A 24,429-nucleotide genomic window follows, 5' to 3' on the forward strand; every position below is an offset into this window, starting at 1 on the left:
AAAGGCTTACACACTGTCTTACCTGTCTTACCTGTCTTGAATGTGTCTTACAGCACGCAAGTGTGTGTCTTCATGTCTAATAGATAGATTAAGAGAGGAACTGGTCTGTTTTCTCTGTCTCTGCTCAACTACCTCTCTCTTTCTTGTTCTTCCCTCTCTCACCTTCTTCAGTGGTTTAAATAAAGAACTGTGTTTTTAGCAATGTCGCAAGAAGTGTGATCATGCAACAAGTGTGTGTCTGTGTGTACGTGTACGGGTGTATGCGAGTGTAAGAACTCACATGGTTGCATTGTGGTCAACCTTTCCCCAGGTTCTTGATGACTAGCTCTCTCACTTCTCCTTTCCAATAACTCACTGACTTCCATTGACTTAGGACATCCAGCTTAACTCCCTTTTTTAAAACATGAAAGGTTAACGAAAGATCATTTTCGTTGTGACATAAATTGCAGGATTTATTTTGTAAGAGTGTAATAATGTATGAATAAGTGTAAGTATTTTAAATTACACACTTCCGATCAATTTTTGGATGAATCTGCATCCCATAAATTGTGTAGGCCAGCTTCAAAGGCTTTTGGTATTTACAAATGTTAAATCCTTTTTTTTAAATCATCTAAAGACACAGTTACATTTTTACAAAATGATCTGAAGCAAGATATGAGATCTTACATGAGATTTAGTCACAGAATTTTTTTTTTCTGTTTTTTCTTCTTCTTTTGCTGTTTGATTTTTCTTTTTTTAGTTTTTACAGTCATAGGAGGAGAAAAAAAGTGCTATTCTCAACAAGTGGTAACGTGGTCGTTTGTGTGACGTGCACTGCGCATGCGCAGTTATTATTATAACTATTATAATTATTATTCGTTATTATTATTATTATTATTATTATTATGTTTTACAATATGTGGAACCTCCTCAAATTTGTGAGAGAGAAATAAATATGTGCCAAGGGTTTTGATCCCATTCTCAAATTGAACCCCTATGAAAACCCTTTTTTATTTTATTTTTTTCTTAGAAAAAAAAATACTTTTTAGAAAAATAAATAAATACAAAAATAATTGGGTCATAGTCTGGTAGCAAGGGGGAAAAATCAGTACAAATAAATTCCTAGGTGAGGGTTTTATTCACTCTAAACTGTAATCCAATTTCATGCCACACTCAATACTTGAGAAGCTAGTGCGCGCACACGCGCGCGCGCACACGCAGAGAGAGAGAGAGAGAGAGAGAGAGAGAGAGAGATTCAAATGGACACTGATTTAATCACAATAATAATAATAATAATAATAATAATAATAATAATAATGTTATTAATCTGTTCATTCTTCATACATATATGTTTATGAGTAATATCCTGTAAAACACAATTTCTCTGGAACAAGAGCATAAAACCACTCTGGAATTTTATTGGTCGATTAGTATATCTGAACTCCACAGGGAATAACAGAGTGTGAGAGAGAAGGAACAGCCCTTCTACCAACCAGAGAGGGTGTGTGTGTGTGTGTCGTGTCAGGATTGGAAGAAAATATAAAAATAGAAGGATGACACAAAACAAATAACAGTAACATTATAAATAATAATAAATGATGTGTGCTTGTATATTCTGCCTCGTTTAAATGACGCGCACATCTGTCTCAACAGCACCTGGATGAATCAATTCCAACTGCGCATGCGCTACCACAGGTACGCTACCTGTCCGAGTTAAAGGTACAAGCTTTCAGGTGGCCTTTTTGTGCTATTATTTGCCCCCCTCTCTTCTCCCCTTCCACTCGACCTCCATCGCGTCCGATCTTCTTTACATTCCTCTGCGTAAAGATAGGTGGCGCGTCTCGGTGTAGCGCAAATAAAGTAAAGACAGGGAGAGAGAGAAAGAGAGAGAGAGAGAGAGAGAGAGATGAAAAAAATTGAAGAGGCGTAACATCACGTCAGCTCCTCCAGATCTTAACTCCTAACCTGTCCATCAAGGAATAACGGTCCCTCACGTGGAGTGAATGGTGCAGACGCAGTCGCAGGCAGGCTGGCGCGCATGTCTGTGGTTCGATCCGACACTCGGCTTCGCCTTCCAAACCCTTCCTCAGCATTCTCCTTCCTCCCTTTCAGTCCGAGTCGGGAGCTGTCCTCCACTCTACTCCACACTCCGGTAGGTGTGTTTGTTTTGTGTGTGTGTGTGTGTATCTATTCAGGCCCTTGGAGATGGCGCTTTTGCATTGAGTTTTAATTCTTTTTTCCCTCCAAATGAGTAAGAAAACTTGGCACCGTCCATGCACTCACCTGTGCAGGTGAGAGTGAGAGTGGGGGAAAAAAGGAGCGCGCGCTCCTGTGCGGCGACGAGCTCAGGATACCACCGGCGCTCCCGTGAGCGCGCGCGCTCTCTCCCTCTCTCTCTCTCGTTATACGCGCTCGGTGCAGTTCGTGTCCCAGAACTGGAGTTATATTATTCTTGGCATTAATTTTTATTTAAAAAAAATAATATATATATATATATATATATATATATATATATATATATATATATATATATATATATATTGCATATTACAAACTGGTGTGTGCGTGTCCGTGTGCGTGCGTACAGGTACTTGTGGTGTGCCATATGCAGAAATGTCACTTGATTATTATTACCTAAAACTATTTGATATTTATTCCGAGATTTCTATATTTATAAGCTGACTAATTTGTAGCTATTATTATTATTATTATTATTACCTTTTCATGCAGCCTTCTTATAGTCATCTCCTATTTATGTCTATAATGTTTAATGTTTAATTTTTTACATTTTAGTCTGTTTATTATTTCTGTTCCATTTCTATAATTTTAGCTTTTAGAAGCACAGCGCAGGTCTAACAGCTCCAAAATATGTAAAAATCAAAATTTTATAAAATAATAATAACAAAAATTTACTTCAGTCTCTTCTATCGTTTCTAAAACATTTTTTATTCTGTGTTACGATTGAGCAAACCACAAAAACGTCCTCTTTCTCTCTCTCTCTCTCTCTCTCTATCTATCTATCTATCTCTATCTGTGTATCTTAAAAAAAACGTTAAAAAAAACTAATTTTTAAGCATTTTTAAATCATCAAAGACTTAATTAGATAGATTGAAAACAAAACGAAAAAAAACAAAAGCTACGTCATTCATAAACTTCATATAGTTTTCTCACTATAGAAAGGGAACCGCTCGAATAAAACCTGATGCGCGATCTCTCTCTCTCTCTCTCTCTCTCTCCCTCTATCACACATACACACACAGACAGTTTCTTCCTCTTTATAAGTGTGTGATCTAAGATAGACGTATGTTAAATCGACATGATTTTTTTGTCTTGTTTAAAAACTTGTAAAGAAGGTGTGTGTCTCCATTTTTTTCCTGTGCCTGTCCCCCACCTCTCCGCCTCCTCTCTCTCTCTCTCTCTCTCTCTCACTCTCTCTCTCTCTCTCTCTCACTCCTTCTGCTGTCCGATCAGACACTTCAAAAGATCAGGAGAGGCGACGCACGGCGCTCCCTCCGAGCGCGCAACAAAACTTCATTTTTGGGGACTTTCAAGTTCTTTTTTTTTTTTTTTTTGGTTTTCGTCCTTTCTCATTCTCAAAGAATTATTCTTAGATTTTGCGTGTCGCGAACGAGACACAGCCCTGTAATAACCTAGATAAAATAGGAAGAAGAAGAAGAAGTAAGCCCAGTTCAAACTGTTGGCGTCGTTGTGTTTTGGTGTGGTTTAGATCCTGGATGGAGTTGCAGTGCGCCTCTTATCAATGAAGCCGGAGATCATGGCGGAGGGGCCGCGCTGTAAGAGGCGAAAACAAGCCAACCCAAGGAGGAAGAACGGTAAGGAACGAGCCCTTTCTTAGACCACAGTGCTGTTGAACTTTAGGGACCGGTTTTTGTGAGGGGACAACTCGCAGTGTGTGTATGTGTGAATGAGTGTGTGAGTGAGTAAGTGAGTGAGTGTTTGATTGAAACGCGTTACCAAATAAATAAAAAAAAGTCTTGATGGAAGTTTTTATTTTATGTTATGGCATGTCATCGGTGGTGGTTAGGATGGTTATATGTGTGTGTGTGAGTGTGTGTGTGTGAGAGAGAGAGCGAGAGAGAGTTGAGAAGTTTAGTCAGAGAGATAGGGAAGCTGAGTAGCGGTCCTGCTTATCCTGAGCACAAAACCGTTATGTGAGTGCGCGCACCCGTGTGCGTGTGCATGTGCATGTGTGCGACATACACACACTGAGGTAGAAAGGGAGTCGCGTGTAGTGTATGAGTTTGTGTAAATAACATACTTTTTTATTATACGTGTCAAATTTGTGAAAACGGTTATTTAGAAGCCTTTGATGTGCTTTGATGTATTTGAATTCTTGAATTGGATTGAAATCATTCCTACAGTCACTTGGAGAGAAGTTTACAAACCAACACGAGTCTGTTCACACTTTCTTATAATTTTCTCTATTACTGAAAGACTATGGATAAAATTATAAAATTATATATATATATATATATATATATATATATATATATATATATATATATATACATGAGTGTTTGGGTGTGTGAGAGAAGGCTGGATAACTGTAAAAACTATGCACTGCAACTAAAATCATTTCATGATTTCTCTCCAAAACTCATCTTCAATCCTCAATTGTTTTACTTTTAACTATCCATGTGCGGCATGAGCTGGGTGTTGGTTGGTGCATTCAGAGACACGATATCAATCAAATAATCAAAAGGTTAATAAAGAAAGACAAAGAGAGGGTTTAATTGAAAAGACAGTCCTATATATTTAAAAGCCACATTTTGTTTCTGAATAAACTTCAAGTCCATCTAGTATTAAATGCTGTGTATTGATTACTTTGGGTGGGGGGGATAGGAAAAAGAATCGATTAGAACCTTAAATACAGCTCCAGGCTCGTTTTTGTGACCCAGGACAAAGTCAGTGGTGTGAAACAGTATAACATGGGGGTGATGAAGGGGTTGGAGACGACAGGAGTAATCAGCCATGTGCTTGTTTTGGCTCGGTGATGTGTCCTAGTGATGTGATCATGCATGACAAAAATTGTGTTGAATCGTGATATGTTTTTATTACCAATCCTTAAGCTTCGTATATTCATAACAACAACAACAATAATAATAATAATAATGATGATGATGATAATGATGATGGCCTCATTGACGAGGGCTGAAAAAGCCTGTTGAAGTGCATTACGCTGTTTAGTGTTTGAAAGAAAAAGAGGAGGTGAAAACAGCAAAACGGCCAGGATTTCTGTTAATCTTATATACTGAATTCATATACCTATTTTACACTGATTAAAAAAAGTAGCCTTGTTTCCCGCTATGATTATATAAGAAGAATTTGTTTTGATCTAGTCTGGGTTAAAGCAACTCTCCCTGTACATCTGTATCCTGATCCTGCATGATCTGTGAGCAAAAACAAGCCTTACAGCCTTTAAATAAACAGACACTTTTATTTATTTTGGAACAATTTTTTTTTTTTTTTTATGTTTTCAAGTCGTGTCTACTGTTCTAATCAGTCAACAAATTAGCCACTGTTTCTTTCACTGCTGCGATAGTTGTAGAATTTTGTGTGCGTGTGTGTGTCTACTGTGTAGTATAGCAGCATAATTAGTATGGTTTAGGACCCTGCTCTCGGTCCTGTGTCTGTGTCTCTGGCCACACCTCCTTGTTTTGTAGTGCCCAATGAGAGGGCAGTGTAAGGCCCAAGTGTGTAACTTAATCCGTGTGCATGTAAAGGCATAGCGTTCAGCTGTTACTGACTAAACTGTCAGCGATACATGGTTATCCCTGCCTTAGCTTTTACAAGTTTATTAGTAGCATACCTCAGCTTTAATGAAGAATGATGTGGAGAACCTTTTGTTGTAGGGCGTCTCAATTATGTTTTTGTTTTGTTTTGTTTTTTTTCTTGCTGCCCCTCATTATAGGGAATGTACTATGTTTCTAAATGTTTACTTTGGATCAGAAATGATGGCACATGCTAAATTTCTTTCCTCAAAATAATTTGCTCATTTTATCCCTCTCCTCCCTAATTTAGTCACACTTTTCAGATTAAATCGCTGAAAAGAAACACTGTCCGGTGTTTGATTTGAGACCGTTTCAGCGAGGTTAGCAGGTTCGGCCAGACAAAGAGCTAAGACAATGGCTTGTCATCTGGGCATCTCATTGGCACGCTCTTATAAACAGCAGTGCCAGGGAGCCCTGTGTACCGTCCCTCGCACAACTAGGCCATTGTCCTGGCAGCTGCGTGAGACACCTTTTGCTCTGTCCTTTCCTCAGTTGCGTTAAAATAAATGCTTTCTCTTATTCGAGAGTGGGCACATAAGCTTATAATAAAAATAAAAAAAAACAATGATGATATTAGAATAACTTTTACCCTAGTCATCCCACATCCATATTTACATTCATAAACACACACGCCATCACTGTTACTGTCACCACTCCTTCTCCCATCCACCCTGACCTGAATGCCTTTCATATCTGCTTTGCCATGTTTCAGCCACCACCCCCCCAAACCAAGTCTCTATCCCTTTTTCTCCCTTTCCCTTCGCTCCCTCTCTCCCTCCTCCGCCACACTCCCCCTCAGTAAACACCCCCGAGGGTAGAACAAAGAAAAGGAGCTCCTCTCCTCCTTCTTAATCACAATTCAGCCCTTTCACTGCTGCTAGGCCACTCTCTCGCTTTCAGCATCCCAAAGCCTGAGATGAAAAGACTGCGCACGAGAGAGAGAAAAGAGAAAGCGAGAGGAAAGAGGCAGAAAAGTAGAAATTATGCCTGGCAAAGAGAAGAGCAGGAGGTGGAGAGGTAGAGAGTGACATAACTTCGGTGTCTCTACACGATTGTTAAACTTCCCCTGGTTACGCAGCCCACAATAGACCGTCGCCTCTACTAAGAGTCTGGACTGTTTTACTAATGCCGCAGATAGTGTTACTGTATGCCGTTCCTGAGCTATTAACAGAGACAGAACAACAAAGTAAGAACAAGCAAAGCAACAGATTGTTTACGGGAATTGGTCATGGTTTGATTTGAGCCGGTCCAGATTTCATTTTCTGATTCCAGTTCCTGCTTCGCCCGCTCTGACTCCTTCAGGCTCAAGGTGGGTTTAATATGTATCGAACAAAGTTATGAGCCTGAGGCTCGATCGGCTGCCTCGTTGGACAAGAAGATCTGTATCCACCGCCAGACAGATGTCATTCTCAAGTCACTGACTTTCTTCAGCCACATCTCTTTTAGTGAGCGAAACAGAGCGTCCTGTCAGGGGCTAAAAGCCTGCGCCTTTTCACTGACGGGCGAGACGTCGCTTATTGTGCCAGCTTTTCACTCGCCTTTCCCCCTTGCACCTCAATAGGTCAGGGATCACAAATGCAAACCCGAAAGAGTGAGTGAGCGAGGCAGCGAGAGAGAGAGAGAAAGAGGGAGAGAGAAAAGGAGAGGATGCAAGAGCACTCAAATGAAGCATGTGATATGAATTCCTAATTTTATCTGTTTCGCCCCCGTTCCCTTCAACTTTTTTTTTTTTTCTGTTGTTGTAAAGAAAAGCAGATTATCTGTACACCTTCATTCAGATCCCCCCTCCCTTTTCATCTGGGCCAAGCTGTGCAGGATTTAGGCCGATTTACTTCAGCAAACACCTATGGACAATTGGGGGGGGGGACAGGGCTGCGTTTGGAAAGAGGGAGCCCTTTGTTTGTCGGGGTGCAGGAGGCCTAAAGCTGAACCGGGCGGCCGCATTATCGCATTAAGCAGCGTGGTGGCCTAGGGAGCTTGGTTAACGCTAAAGTAACTGGCTATCTACCAACAACAAGGGGACCTACATTAGCAAAAAAGATGCGCCTCTTTTTCTTCTTCTTCTTTTCTTTTCACCCCAAGAGTTGATTCCTGGGCTCAGAGATTAGTGTAGTGCTTATAGATGGAGGTTGAGAACCTGTGCATAACATTTTACATAAGACGAATAATTCCAAGTTAAGCTTCGTCAACCCATCCCCCTTAGAGTTTCTGTAAAGAGAGAGAGAGAGAGCTTTATCCTCCCCTGTCCTCATAACATCTGTCACTGCTAAGAGGGACAGGAGAATGCCACCCAAGGCCCTGTTAGTCCTGTGTCACTTGTGACTAACCAGAATGAGCAATTTACACTCAGGGGTCCGACCCCCCCCCATTCCACCGTTCTCTTGCCCTCCCACTCCCTTCGAGATGATACAGCTGCAAATGCAAAAGTGTTTGTTTCACTACGGACAAAGGCCGCTCCTGTGTTTGATTTGATGAGCCCGGGCCCAAACGCCCACACTCTCTTTCCAGATCTAGTCACCGCTGAATGTAATGTTTCACCAGATCTCGGTGCCTGCTCTGCCGTTATCAGCTGTTTGGTTTGAGGTGTTCTGTTGTTGACGGTTCGTGCGCGTGGTTCAAGGTGACGGACAGGGGTTTGTTGTGAGTTTGCTCTCCCCTCTCTCCCTCCCTGCGTGTAACCATGTGCACATTTTCTTCATGAGCGAGTACAGTGTAGCGGCGTGACATTTTGTGGCGCCGCACCTCCGTTAGCCTAAACAGTGAGGATTTACCAAGGTCAATAATGAGGTATGTCACTGCAGGCTGCAGAAACAACAGCCCGGGTGATAATGAATAGGAGTAAGGTTCCATCAGTAGTGTGTGTGAGTGTGTGTGTTTAGGTAATAAAATTGGGATGTAAAAAATAAGTTTTTTTTTTTATTTATTTACTACCAGGAAATAATCAAAGACTTATTTTCATGCCTTATGTCAATGTCTTCATGGTTAAAATACATGACTATCAAAAGTATGGATTTATGTTCGCCTAGTCGCTCAGATGTTCTTTCCCAGCGCGCACTTCCGTTTGATTAGTGGAACACCTCCGGCAAGGTTGCCGCCACATGGAACAATCAATAACGGATCGGTGGATTAAGGTGTCATGACATCTGCGGGTCCAGACCTCTCGTGCACGGGTGAGTGCCTCTTAAAGCCAGCGCCGATAACAGCGCTTCCCCACCTAGTGCCAGATCTATAGCGTGGCCTGAAAGCTTGCCCGTGCATTGCCATGCCGGCCCGGTCACCTGCGTTCGGAGGCTGCACCGAATGTGCGAATGCAGCCCTGGGATTGTGTGGAGAAGTAATTGCAGTCTGTTGCTTGCGACGAGATTACAACCGTCTCTTTCATCTCCGGCCCCAGAATCTCAGGCATTGTGCGGAGCCCGGATTAGATTTGCGCGTCCTTTTCAGTTACGTCGAGTGTGTTATGATTGCTTTTCATTTTCGCATGTGAGGAGTGTGTAAGGAATATGGGCATGGTTTTTCTGGTTTAAACCTGGCAAATGGCAGGCATTGCACACAAGGGAGTCACGTTAGTCATAGTCGCAGCACTCCTTCTTGGCTCTTGCCTGATGGATAAACTTAATGTCAGTCTTTTCAGCTGGAAAAGAACCAAGCTTCTAGTTCTCAAGCATCCCCGATTCTGTGGCCAGCTCCGGTATCATCTATTCTTTTCTTTTTTTTTTCCTTCTCCATTCCCCTGTTGCTCCTTGCAGTTTCAGCAAATTGCCCACCAACTGGGTGCTTGGATCAAGAGATTACAGGGCACTATTTTTTTTAGGTTATAGGTCTAGCAATTAAAGTAATGAAGAGGTTCTTTGCTCACGGAAGCCAGGGCCTGTGCGTAGTGCTGACTCGCTGCCTTCCAAGTCGATAACTCCTGGCCCACAACCTCAGGCAAAGCATGCCTGGCCCTTATCAGGGAGGATGTCCTGTGCTTTACATTCCTGAGCTAAATGATCCCCTTCCTCAGTGTAAGCACTACAGTTCAGGAGGATTGGATCTGACGGCCATGTCAAAGCTATAATACAGTAGCTTAAGGGAAGGACAGACCGGAGCGTGCAGACTGAGCTTCCTTAAACTCGTGCAAAGCTTCACGTTTGCTGCCGCACTTAACCTGAGCCTGTTCTTTGACAGGGTTACGGAAAGTCCAGAATCTATGGATTGTCTGAGATGTGGATGTCATGAAAGGGTTTTTTTTTTGTACTGAACTAAAGGTGTAATCCTATTTTAAAGTGCAAGAACAGCCCGCAGCTAAAATAACTGTCATGAGGTCTATATTCTCCTCTGACTGGTGAGCAGCAGTGAGACCGAATTGCCATGTGTGCCATGGCTCCAGATGGCACATGTGAATCTACCTTTTCAGGCAGGCAAAATCACAGGTCTTGATGCCATCAGCTTTTCAAGTTTTACAATAGGGCCAAGCCTCGTTATTACCGCTGGCGGCCTCTTTGGCGAGACTGCCATAAAGAAAGTGTTCCTCAGCAATTAAAGCTAATGAAATATTCATGTGTGGCACCTTCCTCAACCGTCCCCACAAATGAGCAAGCCACGCTTAATGTCTCCCCCACCCATCCTACCAACCAACCCACCCCGCTCCAGCCTTATTATGGTGCTAGCCTGGCATGCCTGCAATTAGCGCGCTATCTTCCAGTGGTGACTGGGCAGACTGAGCGGTGAGGAGGAGGAGGAGAAGGAGGAGGAGGAGGAGACAGAAGGAGGGTTAAGGGGATATTAGGGATAAGGAAGGGCTGAAGGTGTCTTACACCAACATGGCAAGACGGGCTAGAATCAGGCCAGCGCGATTAATAATAGGCATTGCTTATGGATTCCACCCACTTCTGATTCACTGAACTCTTGTTATGTAAAATAAGTGTAAAGCTACATCGTATTGACTTGGTAATAAGTATTAATGCTTATATTTGCCGGAGGAGTGTTAGGATCCGAAAGGGGCGACTTCTGTGTTTTGTGCAGGTGCACGCACGTTCAAGGGGTATCATTCGGTTTTAATCTCCGCATTTCACATGGGCATTAGGCGCTAATCACATTGTGGCCTTCGCTGTGAATGAAATATGTGTTGTAATGGAGATGCCTCTTGTCATATTATGCCAGGAGTGACTTAAAGGAGAAAGGGGAAACCCGTCTCTAATTGTAAGTTTATCTGAAAAGAACACAGCTGTCCACCCACTTGCATGCATATATATCTTTCTCTCACTCTCTTTCTCTCTGTCTCTCTTTCTCTTTCTCCCTCCCTCATTCGTACTTACACACATAGACACGAAAACCACACTGAGTAAGTGACATGTTTAGTAGAATGACGGTGCAGTTTGGTTAAAAACACTAACAGACACTAATATGACGCTTTAGTAAAGCGAGTTATGAATGCATTCATTTTTTTTCTTTGTTAAAAAGAAAAAAAAAATAAAGCAGCTCATTTTACATTCGTAAGCATGCAGGATCTTATACATTAATATATATAATAACAATAATATTAAAGCGTTAATAGATCTCGCTCAGGATGTTTACACGTCTCCACATCGACCTGTGGCAGCCTTTGTCACTTTATGAGGTTTCTCACTCTGCCACTGACCCCTTTGCATCTCAATGAGGTGTTCTGCCCGTAGCCCTCCTCCCTTGTTCCCACGCATCACCGTCCTATCAGCTCAGCACCTTTCTCCAGAGCTCGCTGAGAAGTCTCGTGCATCCTTACGCCGCCCAGATCTGCCGAGGTGTTTACTATGGGATTATGGGGCAGAGGGGGATTGGGGGTACGTGTAGGACTGAGCCGTGGGAGGCTTCGGAGGCAGCTGAGGGAGAGAGGTAGCCATGGGAAGGGCCCCCCAAAGGCATGGAATGCCAGCGAGGTCAGCAGGGGTTGGAGTAGGGGGGGACCAGAGGAGCTCTCCAGGGATGGAGCAGGTGCTTTTGTACAGGCCGTCAGGCATCAAAGACGTGATGGGGCTGAAAAGGTTAGCGCTGGCGCTGTGAAGCAAGTCCCACTGTTTTTTTTTTTTTGTTGTTTTTTTGGCTCGGTGGCTGAGCAAGTGGGTGCAGGGGAGAGGGTGGTGCCTGGCTCCCATGCTCTGGTGTTACAGAGGTCACGTTTTGTACCTGAATGGGTTCTAAAGGAACTGGGCTACTTTGGTGCCTGATATCACAATCACTTTCACATTACGAAGTTGGTGAATGTCTCAGGTAGTGTTCTTACAGGTACAATAATTACGATTTGTAATAGCCACGTTAATAAAAGTCTTTTATTTTTTCTTTTTGCTCATGCATTCTTCTGTAAACAGGATCAGAACATAACAGTGACCGAACATTTAGATTTCTGTGTAAATGTTGCAGTCAGGCTTGTCAGGGATCAGCTGTTGTTAGTGTTTACAACTGGACCAGGGTTGTTTTTTTGCATGTGTTTGTTTATTAATTGTTGGTTCATCCTAAGAATCCAGCTGTATAAACACGCAAGAAAGAGGGGAGAGAGAAAAGAAAAACTCATACAGGTCCTGTGATTCATTACTTTATCTCTTTCGGGACCTGTCAACTCGGCATTAGGTCAAAAAGTCCAGCCAGGCATGAAGCTAAAGAGCCCATACAGCCTAGCGACAAATTGTTGCCCGTCTCTTCGCACTTGACGTCCTAGCTTCATCCAATCACGGCACCTAATGTCTTTTTTTTCCCCCATGCCTCGTTCAGGATGGGTAGAGCAGGAGGAGGTGAGAGTGGGGGAAGTTGGGTGGGGGGTGCATGGGGGGGGTGGGGGGGTGGGGGGGTTAGTTGTTGCAGGTTGCGTCATGGGACCCGCGGTGTCCCCTTTTGTGCAGCACGTCAAATGTGGTTAACATGCGGCCATTTATCTGCAAAGCCCCCGGGTGTACAATAGTCTGGGTGTGTGAGTGTGTGCGTGTGTGTGTGTGTGTGTGTGTGTGTGTGTGTGGAGGGGGGGAGGAAACGGTAGAACGGTAGGCTTAGTGTTGAAGCGTTCCCATTCTCATTCCCTGTCTCTGTCACACACACACATACGCACAATCACTCGAACACACACACACACACACACACACACACACACATACACCCCTCCCTCGTTTCTCCTCTTGGCTGCACACAACCCTTTTCCGTCATTGTTTCGTTCTTCTTTCTTCTCTCCCCCGGGGGGCGCCGCGCGGAGCAAGCGGGTCAGGCGGCATCTGACAAGGTGCTTCAGAATGTCGTGGGCTCCCGTGAGACAGATTGTTCCACGCAGATGTAGAGGGTGCTAATAAGGTGTGCTGGGTCTCCGAGAGTCAGTGAAACGTCGTGCGACGTGTGTTTTAACACAATGAAACTTTTTGAATATTTTGTACTTATTCGAAAGCGTTAGTGAAACATGAAGCACGGCTCAGGAAGCCAGAAAATCCGCATCGGCAGTAACAGTATGATTTGATGATGGATTAGTGGCTGCATTTGTCACTCGGCTTGTTTTTGTCCGAGTTAAGTCTCTGATTCACAAATGGAGCCGGCATGCATGCATTTCACAGGTAACGAGATTACTCCGGCCCAGTGATTGACTTGTTTTTTTCCGAACAGAGCAGCTGAAGTGACTACAAAGGGAGCCAGGGTTAAAATTCATTCTGACTTTATTACCCCGAGCCAGATACGATCGACGAGGAGGAATTTTCTCCTTCCCTTCTGTCAGCGTACCTCTGGTGTCTCTCGCAAAAGAGAACAGATGCAGGGGGAAAAAAAAGTCACATGGAGCTAAAATATCGGAGGGGGTGGCTGGGGGAATTGTTCTCTTCCATTATGTTTGGAAATAATTGCAATGGTACATTAGTTGTGGTATTCAACCATCCCAGATTGATGACGGAGATTACCTAAAGTTCCTGTGAAACTCTACAGATGTAAAAGCTTGTCAAAGCCTCATAAATTCTTTAGGTCAGTCTTGTCTCGCATTAGCACGACCTAATATGAGAATGCGAACAATGCCTGTTAATATGTTTCACCTTTTGATCGACGTCCAAGAGGGTTTCGACTTCAAACGCTCCTGTCGTCTGTGTTGTTTTCACCGCAGGACTGGTGGTTGCCGTCCCCACAGCCGAACCAGCGCTGGGAAACCACAGAGACGTACTGCCATTTTCTTTTTTCCATGCACGGCCTAAAAATACAGCGCGGTGCATCCCGGCATTTTTATTTATTTATTTTTATTTTTTTTAGAAGCGGCCGCACAGATCTCCAGCCCGCTGGCTCGAATTGTGCGTTCTACTCCGTGGCATGTAAGGGCAGCTTAATGAGCGGGCGGCCAGCCATCAACCGTTTTAGCTGAATCAAGGAATAGTTTACGCGACCAACAAAAGCTATCGGTCTGCGTGGTTTAATCAACTTCCTCACAGTCCTGCATGACTTTTATCTTAACATTCGTCGTTATGAAATGATTTAACCCTTTTATTACGTGACCTCGATCACGGGTTAAAATTGTTTTTCTTTCATTTTTTTCAGTTTTTTTTAAACCTTGCACCTAATCACATTGCCGTTGCATAAACGGTTTCATGTGGAAAACCACTTCGACACAGTTCATTGCTCGATGTCCTAATGCTAGTTCTCGGCATTGTTGGTGCATTTTTTTATTATCTGTTGTTTCTCGGTGTATGAAACCAGTCGTGTGCCACCCAGCCAGGTCTGAGCCACACAACCAGTCACCTGTCATCCCAGATCCATCTGTAAACATTTAAGAGAATATGCTTGCTTACAGGCTCTCCCTTTTAATTAGAGGCCGGGCTCGGTGCCCACCCTTTTCCAGAGGTTATGTGATAACTGCACCTCACTGTGAAGGATGAAAAGATCTGCTGACGTCCTCTCCGAAACACTCTGAGAGGGGAGGAGCGTCAGCTGCACCAGGGCCCTGACCAGAAAGCGCAAGGTCTAAAATAGCCACCCGCTAACACGAGACTTTAGAGCACGCAGGCACCGATGCTTCCTGCTGAAGTGATTTGACCTCAAGTGCCTCGAAATATTACAAGCCGCCGAAAACGGATATGGGCGGCTTTCTTGCATGAGAATTTTTTCAAGTTTCATTTGGTTTGTCTTTTTTTTTTATGTCTAACAAGTCTGCCCACAAGGTAGATGAGGTACTCATGAGGTTTGGGTGCGGACTTGTTTACAAGAGTCACAGTCGACTCACATGCGAGGAGGGACTATGAGGAGCGTGAGACGTAGAAGAAGGGAGCCGAGTCAAGTTTTCTTCAAATCTGTCACGACACCTCATTACACAGTTCACCTGAAACGAATGGCCGAGCGTTAATGAGTGCGTAAGGTTAGCGTGGGAAAGATGACGGCGTGGCAGGAATAGGTGACCCAGTGGGCCGCCTGGGGTCGTACCTCTTGTCTAAGAGAGCCTTTTGTTTGGGCGTCTCAGACAGGAGAATGAATGAAAGCTCGGAGCGGAGGGATATGCCTCGTTTAATCTATATAATGAAGTAGGGAAAGGATGTGACTGACATTTCTATATACCATCCCAAATCTATAAAGGACCTAGTGTTGTGTTTTTCTCTTTTGGGAACTCGATTATCATTTGAATATCGTTATATGAAACTAACGTCAGGGTTTTTTTTGGGGGGGGGGGGACTCGAAACTTGTATAACTTTACAAATATCTGAGTGGACAGTTCTTGCAATTATAGTCCACTTGGCATGTTGAATACAAGCGCGGTATTAATCCTTCTGGAAGGGGAATCTAGGTTAAATGCAAATTGGTTTAAGCGAAATCAGACATGTTGGCCGTAAATATGTGCGCTAGACCAGAAGGTAATTCATTAGGAGCTGGCCATGGCTACACATACTATTCAAATGAATCGAAGGAAAAGTAATTACTTTCGATTTCTCGATCTGCCATAGACACACAACTATAGGCAACACACACATACACAGAATTAATTTAAATCACTTTATTTGTGACTTTAAAATATTTAACGCAAGGAAGGTCTCAGGTTCAAACCCCAGCGGCCCCTGTTGGGCCCTTGAGCAAGGCCCCTGACCCTCAACTGCTCAGATGTATAATCAGAAAAGTTCTGGATGAGAGTGTCCGCCAAATGTCTGGTGTAAATGAACGTTTTTCACCGGGACCTGATGGTGTGAAAAAATGTGTTGAAAGCATTGATTTATTATTAGTATACTTTTGTTGCCGTGTAAACTAATTTAGGTGTATAAGTGAAATATTCAGCCTTTATGTTTTACCTTCTTGTTTTTTTAGATTTATAATAAACTCTATAATAATAAATTGACATAATTCTCTTTATATTCTCTTTCATGGCACCGATGACCGATGTCTCTCTCTTTCACACACACACACCTTCCACCGTCACAGGTAAGTGCTTAATTATGTGTAATTCATGTTAATTCTTTAAATGATTGCTCCCTGGATGAAACGCAGTTAAAGCCTTTCTAATATGAGCATAATAACCCCCTTAAGGAGTGTGTCCTGGTGCGCTTTCTCATTTAAACCCGTTCTCAGTGTAATTCTTGCGAGCCCTTTTATTTCGTGTAGTTTCTAGTTTGTACTTAAACGTCTCTAATATAGCGCTCTGCGATATCTCTCTTTTATTTTATCAAAGCAGGGTAGTTCCCTATCTAGGCACATACTGTAATATGCAGACTGCAGTTTATTTATTTATTTATTTATTTTTTTTCTTGCATTCCGTCACTGGTCTACCAAAACAGCAGGACAAAGCACGTTCTGTCGTTTTTTTTTTTTGTGCGAATTGTGAGAGCAAGTTTAAGCTTTCGAACAGGTGGAAGCATATGGCCCGCGTAAACGAAGGCAGTACGGATATAAATTTTGCCTCGTCTCACACAACCAGCAAATATTTAACCGTTCTAATAAAAGCTGCGTGCTCTTCACGGGCCCCTGTGAAGAGAGGCAACAATATCTCCTCGCACATGGGGAAATGGATAAATCCCTTTTCCCTACAGTGCAAAAATCTGTTTTTTTTTTAATAGTATTATTTTTTATATATATATATATTTTTTGTAGCACACAGCTCCAAGCCTTGTTGCGTGGGTGGGCTCGCATTCTTCTTACTAAAAATCAAGGATACCTCTTTTTCCTTGTTTTTTTTTTTTTTTTTTAAGAAAACATCTCTGCATGAGTGTCTGGGTATATTATTTCTCTGGTTGCTCTGTATATGTGTGTGTGTGTGTGTGTGTGTGTGTGATACAACTAACTGTAATTCATCACACCATTCCCTTTATGTCCTGTTTAAATTTCTTTCTAATGTACATCGAGGGAACATTTGGCTCTCTTTTGATGTTTTTTTTTTTTTACGGTCGAGAGTTTTGTCATTTGAAGCCACTTGTCTGCGTACACTGTTACTTCTCCATTCCTTCTCAGCTTGACAGTTACACACCTTTGCCACAGAGGCTGATACAGGGAGCTACGAGCCGATAAGCTTGTGTCTGGTGAAGACGTAGCTGATGGCAAAACCGTGAGTGTGTGTTTGCACGTGCGTGCTCTCATACACAGGATGGTGGCGGCGATGGCGGTGGTGTTAGTGGCGGCGGCGGTGGTGTTAAGAGGGCTCATGTGAACGTGAGGTGCATTTGGAGATGGAAGTAACAATTCTTCCCTGCCTCTCGACGCCACCTCTTAATTGTAACAACGGAAAATGCCCTTCTCACAAAGATCCCTGTTTTGGTTCCTCTAATAAGCCTCTCACAGGCGAATGGTGGCTTTTTTCGACCAAAAAGGCCACAAGCGTCTTAAGGAGTCACGTTTTAAGTGACAAATTGTTTCTCCAACAATGGCGCCATCTAATTGCTAATTGGAACTCAGAGTCTAATAGAGCGAGGAAGGACGGAGGGTGAAAAAGAGCGAAGGGAAGAGGGAGAGGGAGAAGGGTCCTCACACACACACTTGCTTTAGATGGCACCTTGAGTGGACACACACTAGGATTCAAAAGACCCAGCCATGGCACAAGTCCCAGCCTGCTTCTTTCTTCTGGTTATGGGTGAGCTCGGGACTCGTCTCGATTTTGCGAAATGTTTAATAGCCCATTGACTAAACCGGTCTGATGAGTGGCTTCTCTGACGTCTAGATCGCTCTTTGGCAACAATTCTCCCCTTTGCCCACACACGGAGCCAAGACAGAAAAGAAAATGCGAAAGACTGTAGAATCAAGGGTAAAAATTTGCTAAAAGGAGGAAACGGAGCAGCATGACTCCTTTATGGTGGGTTGACATGCCGTTTCAGTCCCACCTTCTGTAGGTGTCGTAGTCTTGAGTTCTCTGAGCCGTCATCTGGATTTGATCAAGAGGTCACTTCCTAATGCTCCTAACCACAGCCTGGCCACGGAGTTCTTTTTATTGTTGGTGCTGTATAGGGGGGTTGGGGGGGGATCTGACAGCTGTAACAACACCTGAGACTAGTCACTTATCTCCCCCTTCGACTGTAGCGCGAGAGCGCGAGCCAAGTGCCAGCCCGAGTGCCTTGGCAGCCAGGAGCCGTACAGCACCGGTGTCGATCATCGTCGGTTATGGGGCGGGGAAGAAGTCTAGACTTAACTTGTAGCATAAGTTTAATCGCATTTCAGCGTCTGCTGTGGCTTAAGCCTCTGGCTACAGCAGGGAACTGGAGTCAATGGTCAGATTGTATCAGCAAATTAAGGCCTTGGCAGCGGGTGATCGCCAGAGTTGTAGGACAAGCAGCTGTGGTCCTTTTGATCTTCAAGCCTCTCTCTGTTGCAGTCCCAAGATAGCTGTCACTCAGACATGCCTAAAAATAAGACTCATTTTGAGAATGCACCAATGATACCCTTTGCCTGTAGCAAGCATTTCCCAGATCCTTGAAAATTGTCTGTCTGTCTATCTGACCCGCTTGAGAGTCAAAAGGCACTTTGTCTGAAGGATTGAAAAAAATAAATAAAACAATGGCTTTAGAGGTGATGTTAAAAGTAGTTCGTGACCCTCATCTTTAAACCGAGACTGAATGCAAGATCGTCGGTGCTAGCCTCTAGCATCCCTCGAGACAGCGCATTATATGCTGCTGTATTGTTGGCCTGCCTCCTGCCAACTGTGCTAGGAACAAAAGGCCGAGCGTTTATTAACAGACCCTGCTGTTTTAAAGGAAGCCCTGACCAGCCCTCCTTTCCTGATGATGGCCTTATCCTGGCTGGACTCTCTACCACCAAGCAATTTGAAGGCCTTGCTAACAGCCAGGTAGATAGCCGCCACCACTGGAGAAGGTTATTTCATTGGTGCTTTGTTCTCAGCAGGAAAGTGCTACAGTGCGAGAAAAAAAAAAAAAAGTATCAGCAGTGTCAGCATTTTATTTGGCAGGTTCTCCATTTTAGATTGTCCTTCCTCTTCTGAAGAAGTGCCTTTGCTCACATTTAAATGCACGCCTTCTGTTAGACCTAGCTGGTTTCTTCCTGGGAAAGAAGGCTACAAGTTTATACTTCTCTTTTTGACAAGATTTAGGGAAGAATTAAAGACGAACCTGGACATCATGCAAATGTAAATTTTTGCATAATGTATTAAAATTTCTTTAAATAGGCTGAAGATTTTTTTTTTCTATTTGAGGTCGTTCAGTTACTTAAGTCTTTATAAAAAAAAAAAAAACCTACACTTCAGGCGATATTACTTCTCTTTTTACCAATCATATGACCAAACAGGAAGTGACAAATGAAGTTTCAGATGCAAACTTCGTTGTTTAACATGGCTGATGTGCTTGTTTGTGACCTTGCCAATGCCAGTCATGGATGATTACTTTTGCAGTTTATCAGCTGTAGTCTGTCATGTGGCTTACAAGTGCATCGCATTTACATTTGTTGCTTGTTCTTTCAGACCCTCATGTCACGCTGTCTCCTGCTATTGTCTGAAAGTGAAGAACATAACTTTACGATCCAAAAGCAGGTGGAAAAAAAGTTTTCGAGCTGGATTCAAAAATGGCAGTACAGCGCCAAGAGGCGAACTTGCTTAGTTACTCTTGTCTATCTCTGGCCACTTTAGCAGATTTCTGGCACTCGCCCTTGAAATCGTCTCCACCTGGATGTTGTAGGCTTGAATCCAAACATCATAAGGAAATAAAATACGAGTGTGAAAAGTTTGCAAGAATGGCTCACTCGTCCAACCCCCCCTTCCCCTCTCCCCAGTGGGACTTCCTGCACTCCAAAATGCACCCCGCTGACAGGAAAAGTTTATGGCGATTTGTGAGTCAAACGGTGGACCTTGCGGAAAAAGCCGTGAGCGTGAACCGTCACATTCCACACCTATGATGGAACCCGTGGCTTTTTGCTAGGCGCATCCAGGCGAGGTTGAGTCTCTTGTCTATTGGCGATTACAGTGGTTCACAAGTAGAACTTAGAAATAAAAACTTGTGTTATGCACCGGGTTATTGTCTCACCTTGTTTCTCTTACTCCGAGACACAATTTAAGGCATTGACTTTTTATTATTATTATTATTATTATTATTATTATTAATCAATATAAACCAACGTAACGTTGCTTGATTGAGATTGATAGTGTGTCACATCATTTCACATTCCGCTAAAGAATTCTAAATGTCTTTTTGTTTGTTGTTACCTGGACTCCATCTCCATGACGTCCTGTTGGTCTGTAGGGTTTTCCTTGAACCTCTCCAGGGGAAGGCAGGAGATTTACAATTGTCATGCCTCTTTCATAACATGACTCGCCAATAAAGTGACAGACTTTAAGAGGCCCATTAAACGTATGTGGGTGGCAGAGCAAAAGAGAATGAGAAAAAAAACCCCGTGGTTTTTAGCTTCCATAAGGGAGGGTGTAATGAAGACCAAATGACTACTCAGGAGTCATTGATTTGATTTTTTTTTTCTCTCTCTCTCTCTCTCCCTCTTTCTCCTTCCACTACCTCCAGCATACAGCTTCACTTAACTGGAAAGTTTTGCCCTGGGGAGCGAATGCCTGTCAGTTCCTCTTACCTCAGACAACCGTTGCCATCCGTGGTGGTGAATTGGATGGAAGGGAGCGGAGGGGGAGGTGGGTGGGGGGCGAGACAAATTACCCACGCTACGCCCTGAGGGCGGTTGGTTTTCAGGGGTCGTTCTCTCAGGTCGCATGTAAGAAACATACATCTGTCACTGTAAAGGTAGCGCTAGACATCTCTTGATCTGAAAATCAATTCACACCATGAGATGGTGGTACCTCGGTGCTCTAAATCGGCTTACACCAATGGTTGACTGTTGCTTTAGTCGGATCTTTATAAAGCCTTAGTCGTAGCATTGCGCAAGTCGGTGGAACAGTGAAAAACGGTGCACTTGGTAGTCTTCCTAGTTGTCTTTTTACAAAAGTATGTTTTCTTTTACGCGACATTATTGCATCAAGACTTATCTTAGTATAACATACCTTTTCGCCAGGAAAACAAAAACAAAACATGTGAAGGTTTTAGGTTTCGCTACATGATGCATACTTATCTAACTCGTTAGGCTCAAGGGTAGGTGTAGAGGGACCCATATCACTGTTTATGGTTCAGTGGTCAAAACAAAGCTTTTATCAGGATAGTTACCTACACTGCTAGTTCACCTTATCTTGAGAAAACATGGTCATGCTCTTTTAATGACCACTGACTCCGGCTCTTGGGTGTGAAAGTGATCAAACCAGCCATGCTGCAAGCATGCAGCAGGAAAAAATATATAAATAAATAAATAAATAAATAAATAAAATAAAAAGGCTACACAAGGAAAGCTTGTCCAGACTTTGTCTTAAAGAGAGCACGATGTGAACATTTAGACTGTTTGGACAATATCAAACGTTTCATTTGTTTACAAGATCTGGCTTGAAGGGTTTGAGACTTTTACGCGGCGTGATGGTCCAACATGGCGCTCAGCAGTCAAACGCTAGCATCAGGACACACGGTATGCCTTGATAAAGCTGTATGATTAATTCTGACCACCCGCTCTTAAGCTGCTGACTTAGAAAGTTTCACTACTGCAAATGTCAAGCTCAGGAAATGTACAAATAGGTGGACTAGAATACCACTGTTTTGTCACATGCAAGAAATACTAAACGTGTCAAGAAGAGAGGAACCTGTCGGAGTGCGATGCATTGCCAGTTTCCTGGCTCGATGCTAAGACACATGTACGTGCGTTCCTCTATCTTCTGTCCAGCCGATCTCTGTGAATACGCTCTGTAAATACACTCTGCAAATATCCTAGGTGTAAGAAGGTCTAAGAAAGACCAAGCTTTAATTGTTGCAAAAGATTGATTAAAATACTTGGTCAAAACATTCTTTGCTTTCAAAAAAAAAAAAAAGAAAAAGAAATAAAAAAAGAAAAAGAAATAAAAAGAAAAAAATGGTGAACCCACAATCTGGGGCAGATTATGAATAATTTCCGCGGTAAACAAACCATAAAGTGTTTGCTAAGGATGAAAGTCTTGAAGTCTGACTTGAGCTAACGAGGAAGATTAGACTTTTACAATAAGGTTTGACTCGTACTGTGGTGGGATTGAGCGCAAAAAAAACAAACAAAAAAAAAGTACCCTCCAGTCATCTTCTTAAAGGTCAAAAGGTCAACTGGCAGCATCTGCCATACAGCACAGTGGGATGTGTGGGCCATAGGGCCTAGAGCTACGTTCACCTACCTGGCAAAGATCAAGCTGGAGAAGATTGCATGTGTATGTGTGAGCGAAGTCGTTATTAAATCGTGCACCGAGGTGGTGTGAAGGTGGTGGATTTTGCAGTTTAATAGGAAGTATTACAGATTAAAGATGTTACGTTCTTTTGTTGAGAAAAGAGGGTCGCACTCCCACCTAGGTCGATAAATAATTCATGCTTTTTGGAAGTAGGCCTTGCGTCCCCATGAGGAGCCAGCAGGCTGCTAGGGCTGAAATAGGCTTTATCATTGCCAACATTTACACGAGTGTGCTGTATATGCATATGCAATTAAACCGGAGTTCAGCTCGTCTTCAGCTTCGGTGTAGCAGCTTGCTGTTATGGAGAGAAAGAGAGAGAGAGAGAGAGAGAGCAAGAACGAGAGAGAGAGCCTACATTTTACTAGACCGTGTCACCCTCGCTATGAGGTGGCTGTGAATTAATGCAATAGCCACAACAGATGACTGGGAAGACGTCCATAATGATAACGAAGGGAACGCGATACACAAATAACACCTACCCGGCGTGTCAGAGCAAAGCTAATGAGTGGATAGGTTTCAGTTAGGGAAGAAAAGGATAAAAAAAAAAGAAATACCTCAACAACACATAACTCCCACACAATCTGTTGCACCACACATACACACACACACAAACACAAACACACACGCACACATACACACAGGGTACGTGATATCGGTGCATGCAAAAGCCTTATCAGAGTCTAACAGCTCAAGGGTTTTGCATTTCCCTCTCTGATGAAGTGAGCAGGTTTGCCCCGCTTTACATAACTGTAATGAACACACCTAAAGCATCCTTGCTTTATTTTTAACCCTCCTGCTGTGTTTTGACCAATTTTCTCTTCTTTTTTTTTTTTTTTCTTTCTGTATGGTGTAAGGTTTAATGGATTTGTCCAGACTGCTGCTTTCATTGACTTTTAGATAGCTTTCAAATTTTCTGCAGTATTCGGGGAAAATCTGGTCACACATGGGAAATGAATAGGCGAGACTGTAAGATGATGCATAATAAGAATTCTTTCACTGTGTTTTTTCTTTCATGTTATGTTTATCTGTGCCATGTTCTCTCCTAATTAAGGTGTTCCTCTATATTGCGTTCTCGCTTACATTCTTATCGAGCACTCTTTAACGTTCTTCTACTCAAATGGTGTTCTTCTCTCTCATGTTCTCCTTCTAGAAGTTCTCTCTTATTGAGTTCTCACTCAGTGTATACTTAATATCCTGTCCTCCCTGACACTGTGGTCGCTGTGATCGCCTGTGTCATGTTCTCCCTCTCCTTTATTCACGCTTAAAGCACCCTCTTTCTTGTGTTCTGTCTTATGGCTTTCTCATGCATGATGTTCTCCTATATCACGTTCTCCTTTAAAGGGTTCTCTCTTATTGAGTGTATTCTTTTATATCCTTTTCTCCCTTACACTTTCCTTCCACAAGATGTTCTTTCTTGTCTTCATCGCCTGTATCATGCCCTCATTCACTCTTATAAAGGGTCTATCTGAGAACGTTCTTTTCTGAGGTTTTCTCCCGTAAAGCATCTCTTGTGTTCTCTGTTATGGCTTTCTCATTCATGGCGTTCTCCTATACCCTGTTCTCCCTCACCTATGTTTTATGTTCTCCTGCATTGTTTCCCCTTAATGTTCTCGCTCATATTTTTTCTTCTATACCTCCCACAGCATGTTCTCTTGTGTTGTGTTCAATCACACGTTCGTCCATATCATGTACTCCATCACGATTTTCCCCTATATCATGTTCTCCTCCAGCATTTCCTCTTCTTCTATGTTCTCTCGCTCCGTCTCCTCCGTCCTGTTTTCCGTCACTTTTTCCTCATCATGTTCTCTTCTACCATGCTCCTATTTAACATGTTCTCTCGGTGTGTCCTCCCTTATCACGTCGCCCGTCTCTCGTGCTGCGTTCTCTCGTGCTGTGTGTTTGCCTTTCATCTTGTTTCCTCGCACCGCGTTGTCTCTCACACATCGTTCTCCCTCGCCATTTACTCTCTGCTTAAATCTCGCACCGGCTTGTGTA

At 43.1% G+C, this 24,429-nt stretch overlaps 1 protein-coding gene across 3 annotated transcripts in view; it reads left to right on the forward strand.

Annotated features, from left to right (window-relative positions):
* Positions 1-1,877: 1,877 nt before the first annotated feature.
* Positions 1,878-24,429, forward strand: part of zeb2a (zinc finger E-box binding homeobox 2a) — a 46,167-nt gene continuing 23,615 nt past the window's right edge. For 2 of the 3 annotated variants that reach the window (XM_053496686.1, XM_053496687.1), the window contains exons 1-2: positions 1,878-2,131; positions 3,707-3,812. In XM_053496686.1, the coding sequence (XP_053352661.1) occupies positions 2,018-2,131; positions 3,707-3,812 (220 nt within the window). In that variant the 5' untranslated portion in view covers positions 1,878-2,017. Of the gene's footprint in view, positions 2,132-3,313; positions 3,333-3,706; positions 3,813-24,429 lie in introns of those variants that run through there. The other variant, XM_053496688.1, reaches the window with a different exon arrangement.

The sequence above is a fragment of the Clarias gariepinus genome, chromosome 5 (assembly GCF_024256425.1).
Source record: "Clarias gariepinus isolate MV-2021 ecotype Netherlands chromosome 5, CGAR_prim_01v2, whole genome shotgun sequence".
Classification (NCBI taxonomy): Eukaryota; Metazoa; Chordata; class Actinopteri; order Siluriformes; family Clariidae; genus Clarias; species Clarias gariepinus.